The 27,621-nt window shown below is 41.3% G+C and overlaps 2 protein-coding genes across 5 annotated transcripts in view; one reads left to right on the top strand and one right to left on the bottom strand.

Moving 5' to 3' along the window:
• The first annotated feature begins 5,230 nt into the window (after positions 1 to 5,230).
• On the top strand, positions 5,231 to 19,284 carry LOC129860169 (uncharacterized). Of its 2 annotated transcripts, none has more exons than XM_055930538.1 (10): positions 5,231 to 5,332; positions 11,432 to 11,614; positions 12,062 to 12,130; positions 15,109 to 15,153; positions 15,269 to 15,349; positions 15,479 to 16,006; positions 17,249 to 17,632; positions 17,883 to 17,988; positions 18,638 to 18,740; positions 18,877 to 19,284. In XM_055930538.1, the coding sequence occupies exons 2-10, from the start codon at positions 11,460 to 11,462 to the stop codon at positions 18,891 to 18,893; spliced, it is 1,488 nt and encodes a 495-aa protein (XP_055786513.1). In that variant the 5' UTR covers positions 5,231 to 5,332; positions 11,432 to 11,459; the 3' UTR covers positions 18,894 to 19,284. The 2 variants fall into 2 exon arrangements, with proteins under 2 accessions (XP_055786513.1, XP_055786512.1); XM_055930537.1 differs by having other exon boundaries at positions 11,427 to 11,614.
• Positions 19,264 to 27,621, bottom strand: part of LOC129860132 (transforming growth factor-beta receptor-associated protein 1 homolog) — a 25,395-nt gene continuing 17,037 nt past the window's right edge. For all 3 annotated transcript variants that reach the window (XM_055930455.1, XM_055930454.1, XM_055930453.1), the window contains exons 7-12: positions 27,273 to 27,330; positions 26,899 to 27,042; positions 26,554 to 26,712; positions 25,134 to 25,293; positions 24,314 to 24,762; positions 19,264 to 24,010 (exon numbers count right to left, since the gene is read on the bottom strand). In XM_055930455.1, coding sequence (XP_055786430.1) covers positions 23,819 to 24,010; positions 24,314 to 24,762; positions 25,134 to 25,293; positions 26,554 to 26,712; positions 26,899 to 27,042; positions 27,273 to 27,330 — 1,162 coding nt within the window. In that variant the 3' untranslated portion in view covers positions 19,264 to 23,818. The remainder of the gene's footprint in view (positions 24,011 to 24,313; positions 24,763 to 25,133; positions 25,294 to 26,553; positions 26,713 to 26,898; positions 27,043 to 27,272; positions 27,331 to 27,621) is intronic.

The raw sequence follows: 27,621 nt of genomic DNA, 5'->3' as shown, positions 1-27,621 counted from the left end.
GTAATAACTGCCAATAATGTAATATCTGCTAATAATGTCATAACTTTCACATTTAACATTTTATAAATGCCGATAATGTAATAAATTGCCAATAATGTGTAATAAATATGCTGAACGCATAACGTAATACAATTTTTGAGTATAATGTAATAGTTACTACAGTTAGTTATTACATTATGCGTTGATTATGACATTATAAAGTGTGTAACTTTTTTTTTACCAATAGTGTAATGACTTCAACCAATGATGTATTAACAACCTAAAATCACTCTCTTTGTTTAATGTCATGCGTATTAAGTGTCACACACTCGAGGAATACTTTTCATTTGCATCCATTGCCACAACAGACTTGCAGAGGGAGGGGTTCACTAACAGACTGACTGACAGAATGATTCACTCACTAACACTTAACCCGTTGACCCAAGGTCAAAATCTCAGTTTTTTCCACCACTTTAATGTATCTGCCTTTACAGTCCTTTTATGTGCCTCACATATGGAAGCGTGACACCTTTTCTTCTTCAGGTCAACCAGTACAAGAAACGTTTTAATAGAAAGTTGCCTTAACAGCTCTATTTGACATATGTTCTGGACTTGTGTAGATGTGACAACATTTTGGGACTGTTTTATCTGTAATATCTAAGTGTGTCGGAATTCAAATGCCTCAATCTCCCTGTTTTTCTCGTCTGGGAAACATGAGTATGGGCCCTCAGAGGGGTTGGATTAAATGCGGAAGACACATTTGGGACTGTATTCTCTGTAATATCTAAGTGTGTTTTACATCATCAGCATGTATTACGTCATCAGCATGTATTACATCATCAGCATGTATTACATCATCAGCATGTATTACGTCATCAGCATGTATTACATCATCACCATGTATTACATTATCAGCATGTATTACATCATCAGCATGTATTACATCATCAGCATGTATTACATCATCAGCATGTATAACGTCATCAGCATGTATTACGTCATCAGCATGTATTACGTCATCAGCATGTATTATGTCATCAGCATGTATTACATCATCACCATGTATTACATTATCAGCATGTATTACATCATCAGCATGTATTACATCATCAGCATGTATTACATTATCAGCATGTATTACATCATCAGCATGTATTACATCATCAGCATGTATTATTACATCATCAGTATGTATTACATTATCAGCATGTATTACATCATCAGCATGTATTACATCATCAGCATGTATTATTACATCATCAGTATGTATTACATTATCAGCATGTATTACATCATCAGCATGTATTACATCATCAGCATGTATTACGTCATCAGCATGTATTACATCATCACCATGAATTACATTATCAGCATGTATTACATTATCAGCATGTATTACATTATCAGCATGTATTACATCATCAGCATGTATTACATCATCAGCATGTATTACATTATCAGCATGTATTACATCATCAGCATGTATTACATCATCAGCATGTATTATTACATCATCAGTATGTATTACATTATCAGCATGTATTACATCATCGGCATGTATTACATTATAATTGATAATTACATTATCAGTATGTTATCAGCATGCTATCATCAGCATGTATTACATCATCAGCATGTATTATTACATCATCAGCATGTATTACATTATCAACATGTATTACATCATCAGCATGTATTATTACATCATCAGTATGTATTACATTATCAGCATGTTTTACATCATCGGCATGTATTACATTATAATTGATAATTACATTATCAGTATGTTATCAGCATGCTATCATCAGCATGTATTACATCATCAGCATGTATTACATTATAATTGATAATTACATTATCAGTATGTTATCAGCATGCTATCATCAGCATGTATTACATCATCAGCATGTATTATTACATCATCAGCATGTATTACATTATCAACATGTATTACATCATCAGCATGTATTACATTATAATTGATAATTACATTATCAGTATGTTATCAGCATGCTATTATCAGCATGTATTACATCATCAGCATGTATTATTACATCATCAGCATGTATTACATTATAAATGCAAAAGATAATATATTACTACCAGCTATTACATTATTGGCAGTTGTTACATCATCAACTGCCATTTCAGGGCAGATCTCAGTGAAACTCAGTGACCCCTCTGAACAGATGGGGGCCACTAGGTGCAGTGGTTACCTTGGTTACATCATATATGAAGGTACCGCGTAGGTTAGGGGACATTGATTTGTTCATTCATGACGTATGATTTGTCATTATCTATTCTGCATGTGTGTGGTTGCGTGTATGTCAACTGTTGCCCTACTTCTTGCCAATGTCTGCTGCATTCTAATACTGTCCATGGCTACCAGGTTACTGTCTCATACTGTCCATGGCTAGGTTACTGTCTCATACCATCACACTGTCCATGGCTAGGTTACTGTCTCATACTGTCCATGGCTAGGTTACAGTCTCATACTGTCCATGGCTAGGTTACTGTCTCATACTGTCCATGGCTAGGTTACTGTCTCATACTGTCCATGGCTAGGTTACTGTCTCACACTGTCCATGGCTAGGTTACTGTCTCATACTGTCTGTCCATGGCTACCAGGTTACTGTCTCATACCATCACACTGTCCATGGCTAGGTTATTGTCTTATACTGTCCATGGCTAGGTTACTGTCTCATACTGTCTGTCCATGGCTAGGTTACTGTCTCATACCATTACACTGTCCATGGCTAGGTTACAGTCTCATACTGTCCATGGCTAGGTTACAGTCTCATACTGTCCATGGCTAGGTTACTGTCTCATACTGTCTGTCCATGGCTAGGTTACTGTCTAATACCATCACACTGTCCATGGCTAGGTTACTGTCTCACACTGTCCATGGCTAGGTTACTGTCTCACACTGCCCATGGCTAGGTTACTGTCTCACACTGTCCCTGGCTAGGTTACTGTCTCATACCATCACACTGTCCATGGCTAGGTTACTGTCTCACACTGTCCATGGCTAGGTTACTGTCTCACACTGTCCATGGCTAGGTTACTGTCTCACACTGTCCATGGCTAGGTTACTGTCTCATACCATCACACTGTCCATGGCTAGGTTACTGTCTCATACTGTCCATGGCTAGGTTACTGTCTCATACTGTCTGTCCATGGCTAGGTTACTGTCTCATACCATCACACTGTCCATGGCTAGGTTACTGTCTCATACTGTCCATGGCTAGGTTACTGTCTCAAACCATCACACTGTCCATGGCTAGGTTACTGTCTCAAACCATCACACTGTCCATGGCTAGGTTACAGTCTCAAACCATCATACTGTCCATGGCTAGGTTACTGTCTCAAACCATCACACTGTCCATGGCTAGGTTACAGTCTCATACTGTCCATGGCTAGGTTACTGTCTCATACTGTCCATGGCTAGGTTACTGTCTCACACTGTCCATGGCTAGGTTACTGTCTCATACTGTCTGTCCATGGCTACCAGGTTACTGTCTCATACCATCACACTGTCCATGGCTAGGTTATTGTCTTATACTGTCCATGGCTAGGTTACTGTCTCATACTGTCTGTCCATGGCTAGGTTACTGTCTCATACCATTACACTGTCCATGGCTAGGTTACAGTCTCATACTGTCCATGGCTAGGTTACAGTCTCATACTGTCCATGGCTAGGTTACTGTCTCATACTGTCTGTCCATGGCTAGGTTACTGTCTAATACCATCACACTGTCCATGGCTAGGTTACTGTCTCACACTGTCCATGGCTAGGTTACTGTCTCACACTGCCCATGGCTAGGTTACTGTCTCACACTGTCCCTGGCTAGGTTACTGTCTCATACCATCACACTGTCCATGGCTAGGTTACTGTCTCACACTGTCCATGGCTAGGTTACTGTCTCACACTGTCCATGGCTAGGTTACTGTCTCACACTGTCCATGGCTAGGTTACTGTCTCATACCATCACACTGTCCATGGCTAGGTTACTGTCTCATACTGTCCATGGCTAGGTTACTGTCTCATACTGTCTGTCCATGGCTAGGTTACTGTCTCATACCATCACACTGTCCATGGCTAGGTTACTGTCTCATACTGTCCATGGCTAGGTTACTGTCTCAAACCATCACACTGTCCATGGCTAGGTTACTGTCTCAAACCATCACACTGTCCATGGCTAGGTTACAGTCTCAAACCATCATACTGTCCATGGCTAGGTTACTGTCTCAAACCATCACACTGTCCATGGCTAGGTTACAGTCTCATACTGTCCATGGCTAGGTTACTGTCTCAAACCATCACACTGTCCATGGCTAGGTTACTGTCTCATACTGTCCATGGCTAGGTTACTGTCTCATACTGTCCATGGCTAGGTTACTGTCTCACACTGTCCATGGCTAGGTTACTGTCTCATACTGTCCATGGCTAGGTTACTGTCTCATACTGTCCATGGCTAGCAATATATAGTCATTACTAGATCCCTTAATAATGGCAGCCACACATCCATGGTTGATTAACACTGTTGTTGCTTTGTAGAGCAGCTCATTGAGTTTTGTCCTGATGAGTTGTTTATTATCATCCTCCAGTGTTTTTCCAGTCTCACTGATAACAGTCAACTCAGGTTACTCACCTTTCAGGTTTACATGTGTACTGTTTTATCCACACCTCCCTGACCCCTATCCTTACCTTCAGCACCTTACCCTTCAGGACAGAAAGGGTAGCGTAAGAGAGAGAGAGACAGACAGAGAGAAAGACAGAGACAGAGAGAGGCAGAGAGAGAGAGAGAAAGATAGAGAGAGAGAGACGGAGAGAGACAGAGAGACAGAGACAGAGAGCGAGAAAGACAGAGACAGAGAGAGACAGAGACAGAGAGAGACAGAGAGAAAGATAGAGAGAGAGAGAGAGAGAGACAGACAGAGAGAGAGAGAGACAGAGAGAGACGGAGAGAGAGAGAGAGAGACAGAGAGACAGAGAGCGAGAAAGACAGAGACAGAGAGAGACAGAGACAGAGAGAGACAGAGAGAAAGATAGAGAGAGAGAGAGAGACAGACAGAGAGAGAGAGAGACAGAGAGAGACGGAGAGAGAGAGAGACAGAGAGACAGAGAGCGAGAAAGACAGAGACAGAGAGAGAAAGAGAGAGAGAGAGAGAGAGAGAGACAGAGAGAGAGAGAGAGAGAGACAGAGAGAGAGAGAGAGAGAGAGAGAAACAGAGAGAGAGAGAGAGAGAGAGAGAGAGAGAGAAAGAGAGAGAGAGAGAGAGACGGAGAGACAGAGAAAATACTAAAATCCACGATCATCAGCCACTATTGTGAACACTGGTCTTCTTCACGGTGAGTTAAACAGACACATCTATAATTTTCTATCAAGGGGGTACATCTTTGTTAGTGGTCTCATACCATTGTTGAGTTTCACAGTTTGAAATGGTCTTACATGATATTGATTGAGAGATGCATCATTGAGAGCAGTTGGTAGCTGGGATTTCTGTATCCCTGTGTGTTTTTCTGAGATCTTTAACTTTATTTGTTCAGGAAAGGCTATGGCATGGTTAGTGTTCTGTTATCACAGTTCTCAATAAGGTGCAAGCCATAACACTATTAAGCCCTAACAACACTATTAAGCCATAGCAACACTATTAAGCTCTAACAACACTATTAAGTCATAGCAACACTATTAAGCCCTAACAACACTATTAAGTCATAGCAACACTATTAAGCCCTAACAACACTATTAAGTCATAGCAACACTATTAAGTCATAGCAACACTATTAAGCTCTAACAACACTATTAAGCTCTAACAACACTATTAAGTCATAGCAACACTATTAAGCCCTAACAACACTATTAAGTCATAGCAACACTATTAAGCTCTAACAACACTATTAAGTCATAGCAACACTATTAAGCCCTAACAACACTATTAAGTCATAGCAACACTATTAAGCCCTAACAACACTATTAAGCCATAGCAACACTATTAAGCTCTAACAACACTATTAAGTCATAGCAACACTATTAAGCCATAGCAACACTATTAAGCTCTAACAACATTATTAAGTCATAGCAACACTATTAAGCCATAGCAACACTATTAAGCCCTAACAACACTATTAAGCCCTAACAACACTATTAAGTCATAGCAACACTATTATGCTCTAACAACACTATTAAGTCATAGCAACACTATTAAGCTCTAACAACACTATTAAGTCATAGCAACACTATTAAGCTCTAACAACACTATTAAGTCATAGCAACACTATTAAGCTCTAACAACACTATTAAGTCATAGACAACACTATTAAGTCATAGCAACACTATTAAGCCATAGCAACACTATTAAGTCATAGCAACACTATTATGCTCTAACAACACTATTAAGTCATAGCAACACTATTATGCCCTAACAACACTATTAAGCCCTAACAACACTATTAAGTCATAGCAACACTATTATGCTCTAACAACACTATTAAGTCATAGCAACACTATTATGCCCTAACAACACTATTAAGTCATAGCAACACTATTAAGCCCTAACAACACTATTAAGTCATAGCAACACTATTATGCTCTAACAACACTATTAAGTCATAGCAACACTATTAAGTCATAGCAACACTATTAAGTCATAGCAACACTATTAAGCCATAGCAACACTATTATGCTCTAACAACACTATTATGCTCTAACAACACTATTAAGCCCTAACAACACTATTAAGTCATAGCAACACTATTAATCCCTAACAACACTATTATGCTCTAACAACACTATTAAGCCCTAACAACACTATTAAGTCATAGCAACACTATTAATCCCTAACAACACTATTAAGCTCTAACAACACTATGAAGCCCTAACAACACTATTAAGTCATAGCAACACTATTATGCCCTAACAACACTATTAAGTCATAGCAACACTATTAAGCCCTAACAACACTATTAAGTCATAGCAACACTATTATGCTCTAACAACACTATTAAGTCATAGCAACACTATTAAGTCATAGCAACACTATTAAGTCATAGCAACACTATTAAGCCATAGCAACACTATTATGCTCTAACAACACTATTAAGCCCTAACAACACTATTAAGTCATAGCAACACTATTAAGCTCTAACAACACTATTAAGCTCTAACAACACTATTAAGCTCTAACAACACTATTATGCCCTAACAACACTATTAAGCCCTAACAACACTATTAAGCCATAGCAACACTATTATGCTCTAACAACACTATTAAGCCATAGCAACACTATTAAGCCCTAACAACACTATTAAGCTCTAACAACACTATTAAGCCCTAACAACACTATTAAGCTCTAACAACACTATTAAGCCCTAACAACACTATTAAGTCATAGCAACACTATTAAGCCCTAACAACACTATTAAGCCATAGCAACACTATTAAGCCCTAACAACACTATTAAGCCCTAACAACACTATTAAGCCCTAACAACACTATTAAGCCCTAACAACACTATTATGCTCTAACAACACTATTAAGCCCTAACAACACTATTAAGCCCTAACAACACTATTAAGCCCTAACAACACTATTAAGCCATAACAACACTATTAAGCTCTAACAACACTATTAAGCCCTAACAACACTATTATGCTCTAACAACACTATTAAGCCCTAACAACACTATTAAGCCCTAACAACACTATTATGCTCTAACAACACTATTAAGCCCTAACAACACTATTAAGTCATAGCAACACTATTATGCCCTAACAACACTATTAAGTCATAGCAACACTATTATGCCCTAACAATACTATTAAGTCATAGCAACACTATTAAGCCCTAACAACACTATTAAGTCATAGCAACACTATTATGCTCTAACAACACTATTAAGTCATAGCAACACTATTAAGTCATAGCAACACTATTAAGTCATAGCAACACTATTAAGCCATAGCAACACTATTATGCTCTAACAACACTATTATGCTCTAACAACACTATTAAGCCCTAACAACACTATTAAGTCATAGCAACACTATTAATCCCTAACAACACTATTATGCTCTAACAACACTATTAAGCCCTAACAACACTATTAAGTCATAGCAACACTATTAATCCCTAACAACACTATTAAGCTCTAACAACACTATTAAGCCCTAACAACACTATTAAGTCATAGCAACACTATTATGCCCTAACAACACTATTAAGTCATAGCAACACTATTAAGCCCTAACAACACTATTAAGTCATAGCAACACTATTATGCTCTAACAACACTATTAAGTCATAGCAACACTATTAAGTCATAGCAACACTATTAAGTCATAGCAACACTATTAAGCCATAGCAACACTATTATGCTCTAACAACACTATTAAGCCCTAACAACACTATTAAGTCATAGCAACACTATTATGCTCTAACAACACTATTAAGTCATAGCAACACTATTAAGTCATATCAACACTATTAAGTCATAGCAACACTATTAAGCCATAGCAACACTATTATGCTCTAACAACACTATTAAGCCCTAACAACACTATTAAGTCATAGCAACACTATTAAGCTCTAACAACACTATTAAGCTCTAACAACACTATTAAGCTCTAACAACACTATTATGCCCTAACAACACTATTAAGCCCTAACAACACTATTAAGCCATAGCAACACTATTATGCTCTAACAACACTATTAAGCCATAGCAACACTATTAAGCCCTAACAACACTATTAAGCTCTAACAACACTATTAAGCCCTAACAACACTATTAAGCCCTAACAACACTATTAAGCTCTAACAACACTATTAAGCTCTAACAACACTATTAAGCCCTAACAACACTATTAAGCTCTAACAACACTATTAAGCTCTAACAACACTATTAAGCTCTAACAACACTATTAAGCTCTAACAACACTATTAAGCTCTAACAACACTATTATGCTCTAACAACACTATTAAGCCATAGCAACACTATTAAGCCCTAACAACACTATTAAGCTCTAACAACACTATTAAGCTCTAACAACACTATTAAGCCCTAACAACACTATTAAGCTCTAACAACACTATTAAGCCCTAACAACACTATTAAGTCATAGCAACACTATTAAGCCCTAACAACACTATTAAGCCATAGCAACACTATTAAGCCCTAACAACACTATTAAGCCCTAACAACACTATTAAGCCCTAACAACACTATTAAGCCCTAACAACACTATTATGCTCTAACAACACTATTAAGCCCTAACAACACTATTAAGCCCTAACAACACTATTAAGCCCTAACAACACTATTAAGCCATAACAACACTATTAAGCCCTAACAACACTATTAAGCCCTAACAACACTATTATGCTCTAACAACACTATTAAGCCCTAACAACACTATTAAGTCATAGCAACACTATTATGCCCTAACAACACTATTAAGTCATAGCAACACTATTATGCCCTAACAATACTATTAAGTCATAGCAACACTATTATGCCCTAACAACACTATTAAGTCATAGTGTAACAGTATAACTTTAGTACGTCCCCTCGCCCCGACCCGGGTGCGAACCAGGGACCCTCTGCACACATCAACAACGGTCGCCCACGAAGCATCGTTACCCATCGCTCCACAAAGGCCGCGGCCCTTGCAGAGCAAGGGGAAACCCTACATCTAGGTTTCAGAGCAAGTGACGTAACTGATTGAAACGCTACTAGCGCGTACCCGCTAACTAGCTAGCCATTTCACATCCGTTACACTCACCCCCCTTTCAACCTCCTTCTTTTCCGCAGCAACCAGTGATCCGGGTCACGGCACCAATGTAACAGTATAACTTTAAACCGTCCCCTCGCCCCGACCAGGGCGCGAACCAGGGACCCTCTGCACACATCAACAACGGTCGCCCACGAAGCATCGTTACCCATCGCTCCACAAAGGCCACGGCCCTTGCAGAGCAAGGTGCAACCCTACTTCTAGGTTTCAGAGCAAGTGACGTAACTGATTGAAACGCTACTAGCGCGTACCCGCTAACTAGCTAGCCATTTCACATCCGTTACACTAGCAACACTATTAAGCCCTAACAACACTATTAAGTCATAGCAACACTATTATGCTCTAACAACACTATTAAGCTCTAACAACACTATTATGCCCTAACAACACTATTAAGTCATAGCAACACTATTATGCCCTAACAACACTATTAAGTCATAGCAACACTATTATGCCCTAACAACACTATTAGGTCATAGCAACACTATTATGCCCTAACAACACTATTAAGCCCTAACAACACTATTAAGTCATAGCAACACTATTATGCCCTAACAACACTATTAAGCCCTAACAACACTATTAAGTCATAGCAACACTATTATGCTCTAACAACACTATTAAGTCATAGCAACACTATTATGCCCTAACAACACTATTATGCCCTAACAACACTATTAAGTCATAGCAACACTATTAAGCTCTAACAACACTATTACGTCATAGCAACACTATTAAGCCCTAACAACACTATTAAGCCATAGCAACACTATTAAGCCCTAACAACACTATTAAGCCATAGCAACACTATTAAGCCATATCAACACTATTAAGCCCTAACAACACAATTAAGTCATAGCAACACTATTATGCTCTAACAACACTATTAAGCCATAGCAACACTATTAAGCCCTAACAACACTATTAAGCCATAGCAACACTATTAAGCCCTAACAACACTATTAAGCCATAGCAACACTATTAAGCCCTAACAACACTATTAAGCCATAGCAACACTATTAAGCCCTAACAACACTATTAAGTCATAGCAACACTATTAAGCCCTAACAACACTATTAAGCCCTAACAACACTATTAAGCCCTAACAACACTATTAAGCCCTAACAACACTATTAAGTCATAGCAACACTATTAAGCCCTAACAACACTATTAAGCCCTAACAACACTATTAAGCTCTAACAACACTATTAAGCTCTAACAACACTATTAAGTCATAGCAACACTATTAAGCCCTAACAACACTATTAAGTCATAGCAACACTATTAAGCCCTAACAACACTATTAAGCCCTAACAACACTATTAAGCCATAGCAACACTATTAAGCCCTAGCAACACTATTAAGCCCTAGCAACACTATTAAGCTACATGGAACCAAAGTCTGTTGTTCTCAACCAGTTAAGTTTGTGATTGTTCAATCATAATAATGTGTTGAACATTATTGCTTAATCAAACATACCATCTAGCATGCCATTCTTAACCACATCAGGAAGCGGTCATCATAGAACAGATACATCCACATTCAGGTCTGTCCTCAGGACAGGTAATTGGAATGTTGGAACGTAGCAGGTGACCCAGGTGTGTGAGTGTTCATCACACCAATATCTTTGTTACGTTTCATTTTTCTTCTAGCACAGATTGGAACATCCTCGCCTGCTTTCTACCATGTCTGTTTTCAGTCAGAAGTCTAAGCCTGTCAGATGGAGTAAGGAGATGAGTGCCAGTCAGAACATAGCTGACAGCAGCAGGAAGAAGACCAGTCTGCTGAAAGACAACAGCTGGATCAGACGCAGCGTGGAGGAGGAGGAGGAGCTAGTGGAGTAAGTGGGACACACACACAAAAACACACGCATCCTTAGAGACACACATACACGAGTACACACACACACACACACACACACACACACCACACACACTACACACACACACACACTACACACACACACACACACACACACACACACACACACACACACACACACACACACACACACACACACACACACACACACACACACACACACACACACTACACACACACACACACACACACACACACACACACACACACACACACACACACACACACACACACACACATACACACAGTGTGGAGAGGTTCTGAGCTGTCTCAAATCTACTGACACTGTCACCATGGTAAGAAGTTTACCAATGTCAAACATCTAAATGATTTGACAATATCACATTTGGTAGAATTCTCTCTCTCTAACATCCATCTCCCTCTGTCTGTTTGATGCTAACCACAGCCTGCAGTCTGAGGTGGGCCAGCCCAATCCTGCCAGCCCTAGCACCCCAGTCAACCATCTGACCAAGAGGTACATTTTCATTATGTTTATCTTAGCAGCATTCCTGCCTAGAAGGCCAGCATCCCGGAGTCGCCTCTTCACTGTTGACGTTGAGACTGGTGTTTTGCGGGTACTATTTAATGAAGCTGCCAGTTGACGACTTGTGAGGTGTCCGTTTCTCAAACTAGACACTCTAATGTACTTGTCCTCTTGCTCAATTGTGCACCGGAGCCTCCCACTCCTCTTTCTATTCTGGTTAGAGCCAGTTTGTGCTGTTCTGTGAAGGGAGTAGTACACAGTATTGTACGAGATCTTCAGTTTCTTGGCAATTTCTCACATTGAATAGCCTTCATTTCTCAGAGCAAGAATAGACTGATGAGTTTCAGAAGAAAGTTATTTGTTTTTTGTCTAAAAGGAGTATATTTATTATCTGGTAGTCACAGTGTTTTATTTAACCATATATCTACTAGTCACAGTGTATTCTTTAACTAGATATCTACTATCGGGTAGTCACAGTGTTTTCTTTAACTATATATCTACTATCTGGTAGTCACAGTGTTTTCTTTAACTATATATCTACTATCTGGTAGTCACAGTGTTTTATTTAACCATATATCTACTAGTCACAGTGTATTCTTTAACTAGATATCTACTATCTGGTAGTCACAGTGTTTTCTTTAACTCTATATCTACTATCTGGTAGTCACAGTGTTTTCTTTAACTAGATATCTACTATCTGGTAGTCACAGTGTTTTATTTAACCATATATCTACTATACTACACTGTGACTAGTAGATATATAGTTAAAGAAAACACTGTGACTACCAGATAGTAGATATAGAGTTAAAGAATACACTGTGACTACCAGATAGTAGATATAGAGTTAAAGAAAACACTGTGACTACCAGATAGTAGATATCTAGTTAAAGAATACACTGTGACTAGTAGATATATGGTTAAATAAAACACTGTGACTACCAGATAGTAGATATATAGTTAAAGAAAACACTGTGACTAGTAGATATATGGTTAAATAAAACACTGTGACTACCAGATAGTAGATATATAGTTAAAGAAAACACTGTGACTACCAGATAGTAGATATAGAGTTAAAGAAAACACTGTGACTACCAGATAGTAGATATCTAGTTAAAGAATACACTGTGACTAGTAGATATATGGTTAAATAAAACACTGTGACTACCAGATAGTAGATATATAGTTAAAGAAAACACTTTGACTACCAGATAGTAGATATAGAGTTAAAGAAAACACTGTGACTAGTAGATAGTAGATATATAGTTAAAGAAAACACTGTGACTACCAGATAGTAGATATCTAGTTAAAGAATACACTGTGGTGTATTCTTTAACTAGATATCTACTATCTGGTAGTCACAGTGTTTTCTTTAACTATATATCTACTATCTACTAGTCACAGTGTTTTCTTTAACTCTATATCTACTATCTGGTAGTCACAGTGTTTTCTCTAACTATATATCTACTATCTGGTAGTCACAGTGTATTCTTTAACTCTATATCTACTATCTGGTAGTCACAGTGTATTCTTTAACTAGATATCTACTATCGGGTAGTCACAGTGTTTTCTTTAACTCTATATCTACTATCTGGTAGTCACAGTGTTTTCTTTAACTATATATCTACTATCTGGTAGTCACAGTGTTTTATTTAACCATATATCTACTAGTCACAGTGTATTCTTTAACTAGATATCTACTATCTGGTAGTCACAGTGTTTTCTTTAACTCTATATCTACTATCTGGTAGTCACAGTGTTTTCTTTAACTATATATCTACTATCTGGTAGTCACAGTGTATTCTTTAACTAGATATCTACTATCTGGTAGTCACAGTGTTTTATTTAACCATATATCTACTATACTACACTGTGACTAGTAGATATATAGTTAAAGAAAACACTGTGACTACCAGATAGTAGATATAGAGTTAAAGAATACACTGTGACTACCAGATAGTATATATAGAGTTAAAGAAAACACTGTGACTACCAGATAGTAGATATCTAGTTAAAGAATACACTGTGACTAGTAGATATATGGTTAAATAAAACACTGTGACTACCAGATAGTAGATATATAGTTAAAGAAAACACTGTGACTAGTAGATATATGGTTAAATAAAACACTGTGACTACCAGATAGTAGATATATAGTTAAAGAAAACACTGTGACTACCAGATAGTAGATATAGAGTTAAAGAAAACACTGTGACTACCAGATAGTAGATATCTAGTTAAAGAATACACTGTGACTAGTAGATATATGGTTAAATAAAACACTGTGACTACCAGATAGTAGATATATAGTTAAAGAAAACACTTTGACTACCAGATAGTAGATATAGAGTTAAAGAAAACACTGTGACTAGTAGATAGTAGATATATAGTTAAAGAAAACACTGTGACTACCAGATAGTAGATATCTAGTTAAAGAATACACTGTGGTGTATTCTTTAACTAGATATCTACTATCTGGTAGTCACAGTGTTTTCTTTAACTATATATCTACTATCTACTAGTCACAGTGTTTTCTTTAACTCTATATCTACTATCTGGTAGTCACAGTGTTTTCTCTAACTATATATCTACTATCTGGTAGTCACAGTGTATTCTTTAACTCTATATCTACTATCTGGTAGTCACAGTGTATTCTTTAACTAGATATCTACTATCTGGTAGTCACAGTGTTTTCTCTAACTATATATCTACTATCTACTAGTCACAGTGTATTCTTTAACTCTATATCTACTATCTGGTAGTCACAGTGTTTTCTTTAACTATATATCTACTATCTACTAGTCACAGTGTTTTCTTTAAGTCTATACCTACTATTTGGTAGTCACAGTGTTTTCTCTAATTGATGGTCACTCTCTACCTGTATCTTCATCATATTTCGTCATTCTCACACAGGTGTGTCTCTTTACCTCACAAATGTATTTGTGTTTTTCGTTTGTTTCGTTTTACCTCAGCCCTCCACTTCCTCCAAAGACCAAGACTGTGTCCTTCATTTTAAGGTAAAGAGGTCCAAATTCCAACTCAGGGGACTAAAATTGTACCAAACTCACAAAAAAAACTGTCAGACCCTCCTAGTAGTGTACTGAACCGCGACTGTCTTCCCTCTCCTCCCAGCACCACCTCAAAGAGCATGAAAGACTCCAAGACAGCCATGAGTCCTGGGAGCACCTCCCCAAAGTCTCTAAACTCCCCCACGTAAGTCAGACACATACAACAAGTGACTTGACATGAGTTTAAAGTTTGATTATGTATGTGAGCTTTTATTTAATGCCGTATTACAGTAACTGACCAAAAATCTTGTTTCATTTCCGTGTGGTCATGTAGAAGCTCAACGCTGAAGAGCCCATCCATGTCCCTCTTTACTGCAAGGGTCTTTTCCTCCCCCAAAAAACTATTCTACTCCCCACTGAGCCCTCCAGAAGTACTCCCCCACGCCATTACCCATATCACTGATGAAGAGCCCCCGGCAGTCCCAACAACTCCACCACCACCACCTCCAACAACTCCACCACCACCAACAACTCCACCACCACCTCCAACAACTCCACCACCACCACCACCTCCAACAACTCTACCACCCCCACCAACAACTCCAACAACAACTCTACCACCACCACCACCTTCAACAACTCCACCACCACCACCACCACCAACAACTCTACCACCACCACCTCCAACAACTCCACCACCACCACCACCACCAACAGCTCTACCACCACCACCTCCAACAACTCTACCACCACCACCTCCAACAACTCTACCACCACCACCACCTCCAACAACACCACCACCACCACCACCACCTCCAATGACCGAGTCACCAATGCCCCAAGCTTCAATCAGTGAGATCAGGTACTTTTGTCATAATGAACATTGATGATTGGCAGTAAGCATTCAGTCATGGCATAATGAACATTGATGATTGGCAGTATGCATTCAGTCATGACATAATGAACATTGATGATTGGCAGTATGCATTCAGTCATGACATAATGAACATTGATGATTGGCAGTATGCATTCAGTCATGGCATAATGAACATTGATGATTGGCAGTATGCATTCAGTCATGGCATAATGAAGATTGATGATTGGCAGTATGCATTCAGTCATGGCATAATGAACATTGATGATTGGCAGTCTGCATTCAGTCATGACATAATGAACATTGATGATTGGCAGTATGCATTCAGTCATGACATAATGAACAGTTATTTTATTGTGTTACTATTTCCTTTCTTATTTTGCAAATTTTTCTTACTTTTTAACTCTGCACTGTGATTATTATTTGATCCTGCTGGTCATCTATGAACATTTGAACATCTTGAAGAACGATCTGGCCTTAATGGCCATGTACTCTTATAATCTCCAGCCGGCACAGCCAGAACAGGAATTTGCTAAATGCATGATATGTTACGAATTCCAATTTGTTGTGGCTAACGTTGGCTAGGTGGCTAAAGCTAATGTTAGCTAGGTGGATAACATTAGCTAGGCTAGGGGTTAGGGTTAAGATTGGGGTTAGGAGTTAGGTTTAAGGGTAGTTGCAAAGTAAAGGGTAGTTGCGAAGTTGCTAATTTGCTAAAATGCTAAAGTTGTCCATGATGAGATTCGAACACGCAACATTTGGGGTTTTGCCTTAAGTAACCTTCTGTCTTATGTGACCATACCCAATGTAACATATCATACTAATTTGAGTCCTGGAATTATTTTTACTATGTTACGTCTAGTCTATGAGACCAGGCTGTCATAAGGGGGAAGATTTGTTTTTGGAAATCTCTAAACATTTCCAATATTATTAATTTCCATGTTGGATCTATGCCTGGAAATGCCGTTCTCCGGATTTCAAACTCTCCAAAAAAAAGTGTTTAAAATTCTAAAAACTGTCAATAAGGAATATGAACTGAAAAAGGATTTTATGTATTTTCTTTTATGTATTTTCTTGACTTTAAATAATATTTATCTCAAAATTGTGATTCCGATAAGATGTGTCCGGAGATTTGGTCAACTCTGTCAGATTTGTCTAAAATCCAAAATGAATCAGGACTGAGCAGGGTCAGCGACACCATAACGACCCTTCTTCATTCTCTCCTCTCAGTTTAGAGACCAGACTCCCTGACCCTCCCTCCCTGACTCCAACCCAAACTCTCCTCTCCATACCCAACAGGTCAGTCCTGACTCCAACCCAGACTCTCCTCTCCATACCCAACAGGTCAGTCCTGACTCCAACCCAGACTCTCCTCTCCATACCCAACAGGTCAGTCCTGACTCCAACCCAGACTCTCCTCTCCATACCCAACAGGTCAGTCCTGACTCCAACCCAGACTCTCCTCTCCATACCCAACAGGTCAGTCCTGACTCCAACCCAGACTCTACTCTCCATACCCAACAGGTCAGTCCTGACTCCAACCCAGACTCTCCTCTCCATACCCAATAGGTCAGTCCTGACTCCAACCCAGACTCTCCTCTCCATACCCAACAGGTCAGTCCTGACTCCAACCCAGACTCTACTCTCTAGTCCATACCCAACATGTCAGCCATGTGTTTTGTGTTCATGTAGCAAATCAATGTCTGAACAGTTAAAATAAATATTTTAAAATATTGTGTAAATGAACACTGTATCAGGACTGTGTTTGTCTTATTGAACATCACAGGTGCCAACTCTGCACTCAGCAAAGCTGTCACTATGTTTTCTCTCTATACCCAACTCACTACTGCCCTCTACTATACAGGAGTGTGACCAAGGGGCTGTGTTCGTACTGCTGTAAACCAATGGTGGCTGGAGCCAACATGATCCTGGAGGATCTACAGATCTACAGCCACTCATCCTGCTTCAAGGTAAAGCAACACACCTGTCTATTCAACATATATCTATGTGTGTCCCAATTGCCTCTCCTAAGCTCTTTAAACTGCACTACTTCAGACCAGGCCCAATGGATCCTATAGGCTCTGGTCAAAAGTAGTGCACTATATAGGGAATAGTGTGGCATTTTCACACACCTGGCAGTCAGTCAATCAGTTGGCAGTCAGTCAATCAGTAGGCAGGCAGTCAATCAGTTGGCAGTCAGGCAGGCAGGCAGTCAGTTAATCAGTTGGCAGTCAATCAGTAGGCACTCAGTTAATCAGTAGGCAGTCAGTCAATCAGTTGGCAGTCAGGCAGTCAGTCAATCAGTTGGCAGTCAATCAGTAGGCAGTCAGTCAATCAGTTAGCAGTCAGGCAGGCAGTCAGATAATCAGTTGGCAGTCAGGCAGTCAGTCAATCAGTTGGCAGTCAGGCAGGCAGTCAGATAATCAGTTGGCAGTCAGGCAGTCAGTCAATCAGTTGGCAGTCAATCAGTAGGCAGTCAGTCAATCAGTTGGCAGTCAATCAGTCAATCAGTTGGCAGTCAGGCAGTCAGTCAATCAGTTGGCAGTTATTCATGTGATTCTAATAATCTGTCTCTGAACCCAGACTGTATGTAACCATCTCCCTCCCTCTCCTCTACAGTGTGAGGTGTGCCATTGTCCTCTAGGAGACCTCCATGTAGGAGACAGTATTTGGCTCCACAGAGGGACAGTGCACTGTGAAGGCTGCTTCAGCACAACCAGAGGTGTGTGTGTGTGTGTGTGTGTGTGTGTGTGTGTGTGTGTGTGTGTGTGTGTGTGTGTGTGTGTGTGTGTCCACAACAAATCCGTCCTGCTATGCTGCCTTGGATCTAATCCAGTCCTGTACGGGTTTCTTTACAGAGAAGTATCTCCTCTAGGGAAGGATGACAGAATGCTCACGTCGCCACGGTAACACAGACAGAACAAGGAGATGCTGCTTCAGAAGTCGTAAAAGGACACATTGCTTTAACATGGGTGGATCTGGCGGTGGACTCAACAGTAAATTACATTTTATAATGTAGTGGTCTTTAAATCTTTAAATCTTCACAACCTCTCTTGCAAATTATTGTCACATATAGAATCAGATCCAATGACCAGGATGGATTCTTTACGTACTTCTGTATTTATCTACTTTCATGTAATATGACGATTTGTCATATTACAATATAACCACCAACTGATGTCTGCATGTAGTCATGTTTATTAAAATGGACATCGTAATAATATATTCTTAATAACCAACTGATGTCAGCATGTAGTCATGTTTATTAAAATGGACATCTTAATAATATAATATATTCTTAATAACCAACTGATGTCAGCATGTAGTCATGTTTATTAAAATGGACATCTTCACAGGTTGTACATTCCACCTACATTGATTTACAAAGCAACAAACTACTATATATACAGTATATACACATACCAGTATCTATATATTTATAAAATACATCAGGAGAGAGAGACAGAGAGATAGAAAGGGAGAGAGCCAGAGAGTAGGTTTGTTTAAGGTCATGTTTATACACATGATGTGTTATTGGTGTCAAGGGAGAAGGCAGAAGACAGTAAGTCCTTCTTTGTGCAGAGTAAACCCCTGCATCCCAAATGGCACCCCATTCCCTATATAGTGCTTTACTTTAGACCAGGGCAAATGACACCCCATTCCCTATATAGTGCACTACTTTAGACCAGGGCAAATGACACCCCATTCCCTATATAGTGCACTACTTAGACCAGGGCAAATGGCACCCCATTCCCTATATAGTGCACTACTTTAGACCAGGGCAAATGACACCCCATTCCCTATATAGTGCACTACTTTAGACCAGGGCCCATGTGTATCCAGGCACTAACAGAAGCCTGGAACCAAAGTTAAAGGTGTTATTCAACATGTAGCAATCTAAAAACAGGCTGATCCTGAAATCAGACGTCACTGATCTGAGAAGTGATGGAAAAGGATGGGTCCATTTTGAATATCCATCCAGAGATGACCATACAGAAGGATGGATGGTACTGAAGGTGTCTGAAATGGAACCCAATGTCCTATATAGTGCACTACTTTTGACCACACCCATTATGTGCCCTGGTCCAAAGTAGTACACTACATACTAAATAGGGTGCCAGACAGTGTTAAAAGGTGTTGTGCACTGATATCATCTCCTCCAAAACGTGCCACTCTTGGGGGGGCGGAGTTACTGTGATTAATGTGTCCAATCGGTACATCTGACCTAGTTCTCCTGGCCAATCACTGTGCATGGAACCAGCCACTGGAATAGTCAGCCATGCCCACAAATATGCTACTGGCTTTACATACACAAGAATGATTATTTTTTATTTTTGTTTTCCCCAAATATCATGGGAACAATACCTTTGGCGTTTAACAAAACCTTGAAGACTGCTCAGTCCGGTATTCTACACTTCCATCCTACTACACCCTCTTCCAATGATTAAAAAAACATTTTGATCTTCAAATCGTGTAACGGACAGTGATTCATTCAAACAGGACAGTGATTCATTCAAACAGGACAGTGATTCATTCAAACAGGACAGTGATTCATTCCTTTATCAAGTAACAGAGCATTAAGTAGATAACCGGTGCCAATAGAGAATGAAAGCAGAGGTGAAGTATGGAGGGAACAGAGAGCCAGACAGAAACACCCTCATCTACAACATGTAGAGTCATAGCCGGCTGTTTCTATTCACATGGTAGCAGTTACGGTGTGATCAGGACGGAGTTTGGAATTAAAGGCTGAATTTAAAAAATTATTAAATAAAAACGTGGTTTTGATCAGAGCTCCATCCCCAAAGACAGAGGGTGCATCCCAAATGGCCAGAGGTCCTGGTCAAATGTAGTGTATTATACAGGGAATAGGGTGCCACCTGAGAAACAGACAGACACACAACACCCTTCACCAACAGAGAAACAAATTGGATATAACTGGATATCATAGAGAAGGAGAGTTTGTGTGTGTGTGTGTGTGTGAGAAAGAGGGGTTTCACTTCGTCTGTGCTCATCAAATGGTCTATTGCAATATCCATCAAAAATTTGACATTTCACACATTTTAAAAAGTCAAAATAGTTTTTTTTGACAGAGAAATCAGTTTTCTATAAACCTTGCAAGCAGCGTGAGAACAAAACAACTAAAGCATTGAAACAAATAGACTGCATTGCAATGCGTTTCCCCTTTTCCTGTTCACTAAATGCTCAGCTGGTTTTAACGCGTCGGTACAAAAATTAATATTTTACCGGCTAAGTTGCATAATTGAAGGGTTCCCTGTAAATCAATGTGTTAATACAAAGGCTGATTTCTTGCTTTGTTCATGTTGTTCACTGATCTACATGAACTGGGACAGGACCATAGAGATGTATAGAGTTCATTACTTGGAAATAACACTATTTACATGGACTTTGCCACTGAGCGCTTCCACCATTTTAAAGTAGTCAACTGGACAGGGATTCCTATGAGTTGGGAGTGATCAGTCAATGATCAGAGCATTGTCCTCCTCAAAATTGGTTTTCTGAGTTTGTAAATGGATTTAAGCTATATCACCGCCATCTAGTGGCCACAATAAATAACAAGATTTGGTTCAAGACCCCACGCAATGCAGGTGGCGGTAAATCACTAATATTAGCGATACACTTTTACAAACATAAAAAAAAGAAAATGTACTACTTTAAAATGGTGATAGCCTCAATGGTGCTGCCCATGCTGTCACTGACGCCTTAATGGGACAGATACAAAGCTGAGAACTCTATAAATAGGACATAGCTTAGCCTGAGTGCCAGTCTGTTTGTGTCACCATGACAACTCCTTGTCACTCATAGTCATGCCAAAAATAATTGGCTTGAATAATAGCAATGAAGTTGGCATGAGCACTAACAGATCTGGGACCAAGTTAAACGTAACTTTGGTTAGTGAAACATTAGCCAATTCTTCTGTTCTGTTTTAGCATTTCACGTCCCATAGAGCTGGGTCACGTTCATCAGGGAACACCGAAGCAAAACGTTTTGCAGTGGAAAAGGAAAACACGTTTGTTTTTTGAGATGGCTCAGCTCGTCCCTCTCCCATTTTCTTCAGTTTGGTGTCTAATGAATACGGCCCTGGTCTGAGCTGAAACCAGCTAGCATCAGGTTAGCTGGATGTTTCAACCCCACCTTGGTTTGCAAAATGAAAACCAAACCATTGTTTTTTTGCTTGAAGGCAGAGAGACAGTTCTTGAGTAGTGTGGACACAAGGTTCGGGTAGGGGAGCAGGTTGGAGGGGTGAGAAAGCGTGTGCAACACAGAAGAACATTTAGCAACACTTAGGAACTCTCCTGGCTGTGAACGCAGCCTCACTTGGGGAATCATCGTCTTCAAGCTCAGTCTCAGATACCAGCAGCAGAGAGGAGCCACTGTAGTGAAGGAGGAGGTGCCTAACTGGTCTGCAGTAAGACCCTTCCCAGGGATAGACTCAAGCTCACCTCAGGTTAATGCCTGGACCAGGACAGATGTAACAGTATAACTTTAAACCGTCCCCTCGCCCCGACACGGGCACGAACCAGGGACCCTCTGCACACATCAACAACGGTCGCCCACGAAGCATCGTTACCCATCGCGCCACAAAGGCCACGGCCCTTGCAGAGCAAGGTGCAACCCTACTTCTAGGTTTCAGAGCAAGTGACATAACTGATTGAAACTCTACTAGCGCGTACCCGCTAACTAGCTAGCCATTTCACATCCATTACACAGACATAGCAGAGGAGGGGTTCAGCACTGGACCAGGACAGACATAGCAGAGGAGGGGTTCAGCACTGGACCAGGACAGACATAGCAGAGGAGGGGTTCAGCACTGGACCAGGACAGACATAGCAGAGGAGGGGGTTCAGCACTGGACCAGGACAGACATAGCAGAGGAGGGGGTTCAGCACTGGACCAGGACAGACATAGCAGAGGAGGGGGTTCAGCACTGGACCAGGACAGACATAGCAGAGGAGGGGGTTCAGCACTGGACCAGGACAGACATAGCAGAGGAGGGGGTTCAGCACTGGACCAGGACAGACATAGCAGAGGAGGGGGTTCAGCGCTGGACCAGGACAGACATAGCAGAGGAGGGGGTCAGCACTGGACCAGGACAGACATAGCAGAGGAGGGGTTCAACACTGGACCAGGACAGACATAGCAGAGGGGTTCAACACTGGACCAGGACAGACATAGCAGAGGTTCAGCACTGGACCAGGACAGACATAGCAGAGGAGGGGTTCAGCACTGGACCAGGACAGACATAGCAGAGGAGGGGTTCAGCACTGGACCAGGACAGACATAGCAGAGGAGGGGTTCAGCACTGGACCAGGACAGACTGTAGGTTTCACTTCAATGTGTTTCGAGTCATGATGGATGGATGTGGAGTTCATTCTTGTTGTAGAACTTCATTCACATCTCAGTCGGTCATCAGTCTCCCTGTTGTTTATGAATGGAGGCACTGGAATAAATACCTTCCTTCCTTCATTCACAAATGAACGAGAACACACACACACACACACACACACACACACACACACACACACACACACACACACACACACACACACACACACACACAGTAGAGAAGTGTGGTCAGCTCTGTGTTTCTGAGTATGCTCCAGGGCTGCTCCCACTATGCTGGACCACGGTAGCCATGGTAACCTCTGTGCTTTTATCCCCCATAGTCATCATCTGATGTGACCCCCCCAGACGCAACCAATCACAGCCCGGGCTGCTGCTAGGCTCCTCCCATCACACTGGCTCTGGGCGAGGCTTGGGTGGTGGTGGTGGGCAGGGGCTTCATGTGTGGTTGTTGCTATTGGCTAGTTGTCTCTTGGTGGGCGAGTCTCGTACCACCCTCTGGGCGGCACAGTGTGTGTGTACGGGCACGCCTCCTGGAAGACACACACAGTCCGGCTCGCTGAAGGTGTTGTGGCAGAGAACACACCCCTTCTTCTCTGATACCAGGACTGGGCTTCTCCTCTGCTTCAACTGATGACATGACAACATGGCCAGAGTTACATCTCACCTTCATCATGACTCAGCAGAACGTAGGAGCAATTACAAAGATTTAAAAATCAGAAGACCTTTGTAGTAAACACATAATACAGAGTTGTGTGTGTGTTGTTCTGAATGGTTAGATATTACTGCACTGTTGGAGCTACAAACACAAGCATTTCACTACACCCGCAATAACATCTGCTAAACACGTGTATGTGACCAAACAAATGTGATTTGATTTTGTATGTGTGCGTGTTTGACGTGTGTGTGTGTGTCTCGTCGTTCCAGTCTCACCCTGTCGTGCTGCAGCTGTAGGTTCTCTGACCTCGCCAGCCCCAGTGCAACCTGGGAGGTACGGAAGGCGTGCATACTCCCCCGCAGGGCGCGTCCGAGGAACGGGCGAAGCAGCTGCAGGGACCACCCTTCAGGAAGCAGGTCCAGCACGCGCACAGCGTCAAACACCTCCCCGTGTCGGTTTAACAGATCCACCGCTGCCATCTCCAGCTCCCCGGAGCCGGTACTACTGGGAAGGTCCCGGTCCAGATAGACCTCCAGAAGGAGGTGGAAGAGGCGCTGCTGGTAGGCCGGGTCCCGGGAGGCGGAACCCCACACGCAGTAGGCCTCAGCAGCGGGGAAGTCTTTGAGCTGGTGCACCAGGATGTGTAACGCCTTATCGTGCTCCTCTAGTTTCCCGTGGAGCGTGGCTCTCTCCAGAAACAACTGGTCACACTCCTGGATCTTACCTGAGGGAGGGAGACGGAGCCAGAGGTTATGGTTGGTTATAGCCATGTCATCATGGATAATAGCAGGGTTATAGTAGGTTATAGACAATCTCTGGTTACATGTCTCATACCATCTCCTTTTGGATGACCCCATTATTCTGCCAGGAAACTAAATGTGGGGTATTGGTATTATCTCATGTTTAAACAGTAACAATACTTCAACTGGACTAGATCACACTAAAATATCGTTTAAAACGTTTAAAATCAACAACATTGGCCACCTACAAAATTACACCCCATTCCTGATGCAGTGCACTACTTTTGACCTGAGCCCTATGCACTGTATACGGACTAGGGTGTAATTTGGGACACAATGACAACGGACAGCTCACCCAGTAGTAGTTGGACGCGGTACAGGCTGGACTCCCTGAGGAGGAGCTGGAGTTTGTCCCGTGCTATAGACACCTGTTGGTCCACTGTGGGGGACTGAGACAGGAGAGACAGGACTCTGTCTGTATACTGCACTGCCAGGTGGGTGTGGAGCTTCTCTTTCTACAGAGAGAGAGAGACAGAGTTACATACAGTAGACAGAGAGAGAGAGAGAGAGAGAGAGAGAGAGACAGACAGAGAGACAGCGAGAGAGAGACAGACAGTGAGAGAGAGAGAGAGAGACAGACAGACAGACAGCGAGAGAGCGAGAGAGAGACAGACAGTGAGAGAGCGAGAGAGAGACAGACAGTGAGAGAGCGAGAGAGAGACAGACAGTGAGAGAGCGAGAGAGAGACAGACAGTGAGAGAGCGAGAGAGAGACAGACAGTGAGAGAGCGAGAGAGAGACAGAGAGACAGACAAACAGTGAGGGAGAGACAAACAGTGAGAGAGAGAGAGAGAGACAGACAGTGAGAGAGCAAGAGAGAGACAGAGAGACAGACAAACAGTGAGAGAGAGACAGACAGCGAGAGAGAGACAGAGAGCAGTAAAGAACAAGCACCAGGGAAAGGAGGTAAATCGTGGAGTAATATGCAGAGAGGGACAAGACAGTTATAATCAACTAATGTCAACAATCGTTACGTCTCGTCCGTTGTAAATGCTCGGTACTGCTTATGAATGGGTTATAGTTGTGCTATGAAGGGGTTATAGTTGTGCTATGAATGGGTTATAGTTGTGCTATGAAGGGGTTATAGTTGTGCTATGAAGGGGTTATAGTTGTGCTATGAAGGGGTTATAGTTGTGCTATGAAGGGGTTATAGTTGTGCTATGAATGGGTTATAGTTGTGCTATGAATGGGTTATAGTTGTGCTATGAATGGGTTATAGTTGTGCTATGAAGGGGTTATAGTTGTGCTATGAAGGGGTTATAGTTGTGCTATGAAGGGGTTATAGTTGTGCTATGAAGGGGTTATAGTTGTGCTATGAATGGGTTATAGTTGTGCTATGAATGGGTTATAGTTGTGCTATGAAGGGGTTATAGTTGTGCTATGAAGGGGTTATAGTTGTGCTATGAAGGGGTTATAGTTGTGCTATGAAGGGGTTATAGTTGTGCTATGAAGGGGTTATAGTTGTGCTATGAAGGGGTTATAGTTGTGCTATGAAGGGGTTATCGTTGTGCTATGAAGGGGTTATAGTTGTGCTATGAAGGGGTTATAGTTGTCCTATGAAGGGGTTATGAAGTCCTAAGTAGGTACTCTTCAAGTGAAGTATTCCCATTCTAGACGCTGCTGCTGTAATTATGGCATTTCTTATGTACCCCTTATGAACATGTTATGAACGTGTTATGAATATGTTCTGAAGTCCTATGTAGTGTATGTTCGGACCTGTATCCGTCGGCCCAGCACCAGGTGTTCCAGGTAGAGCAGCAGAGCCTGGCTGTGTTTCCCCAGGTACGTGATGACGTCGTCTGGGTTCACCTGGTCCTTCTGCTCCTTAACCTGGTCCTGACCCACCGGCCTCCTGGTGAAGATCTGCACCCCTATCTAGAGACCACAGATAAACACCCTTATAATTACAATGAGGAGAGTCTTCTTTACTCTTATGGATATATCCAAAATGGCCGGCAGTCGACATCATTACTTAGTTTCTGCTAGAACTTAGGGCCCTGGTCAAAAGTAGTATACAATATAGGGATTAATGTGGCATTTGGAACGCAGGCAGAAACGTACCGTCTGGTCTCTCTGCAGGGCCCAGTCTGCATATTTCCACACCAAGTCCGGGTTGGAACAGAAACTCAGGAAGTCCACAATGTAGTCATACAGATCAGCCCTGGTAGAGTCCTGAAGGTCCCCATTCACTACCCGCACCCACAACTACAGGAGGAGAGATGTATTTTACAACCCCATAGTCATTTCATTACAATTCATATTAAATAATAATCAAGATAATCGATTGGATTTATAGGGCTTTTCGACCTAGGTGCTCAAAACGCATTAGTTTAAGATGTGGCCATGTTTGATTAGATTTGACTTGCCATATAAGAGCCATGGTGGTACTGTCACCGTGTTCAAACTAAGGTAGTGTACAGTAGTAGCATGTTTACCTGTAGAGCAGCTGAATCCTGTCCGTTATAATGGTAGAGGAGGCCTAGTGCAAAATACCTGATGTACAGGAGAAAGATAAACCAACATAAAAAACACACTCATTACACACTTTTAAGGCAATAGCATAGCAGGCTATTTTGAACGCAATATCTTAGTGCGCACTAGGCTAACTATAGTAGTACCCACTAGGCTGGGCTAGGCTAGCTGCCGTACCCGCTAGGCAAGGCTAGCTGCAGTACCCGCCAGGCAAGGCTAGCTGCAGTACCCGCCAGGCAAGGCTAGCTGCAGTACCCGCCAGGCAAGGCTAGCTGCAGTACCCGCCAGGGCTAGCTGCAGTACCCGCCAGGC

This window comes from Salvelinus fontinalis, chromosome 7 (genome assembly GCF_029448725.1).
Source record: "Salvelinus fontinalis isolate EN_2023a chromosome 7, ASM2944872v1, whole genome shotgun sequence".
Taxonomy (NCBI): Eukaryota; Metazoa; Chordata; class Actinopteri; order Salmoniformes; family Salmonidae; genus Salvelinus; species Salvelinus fontinalis.
Note: the sequence above shows the minus strand (reverse complement) of the source record. Positions and strands in the feature narration are given on the sequence as shown.

Coding starts and splice junctions, on each gene's coding strand:
- LOC129860169 (XM_055930538.1), top strand. CDS start 11,460: ATGTCTGTTTTCAGTCAGAAGTCTAAGCCTGTCAGATGGAGTAAGGAG. Junction 15,154..15,268: donor ACTGTGTCCTTCATTTTAAG/GTAAAGAGGTCC, acceptor CTCTCCTCCCAG/CACCACCTCAAAGAGCATGA. Junction 17,989..18,637: donor GCCACTCATCCTGCTTCAAG/GTAAAGCAACAC, acceptor TCTCCTCTACAG/TGTGAGGTGTGCCATTGTCC.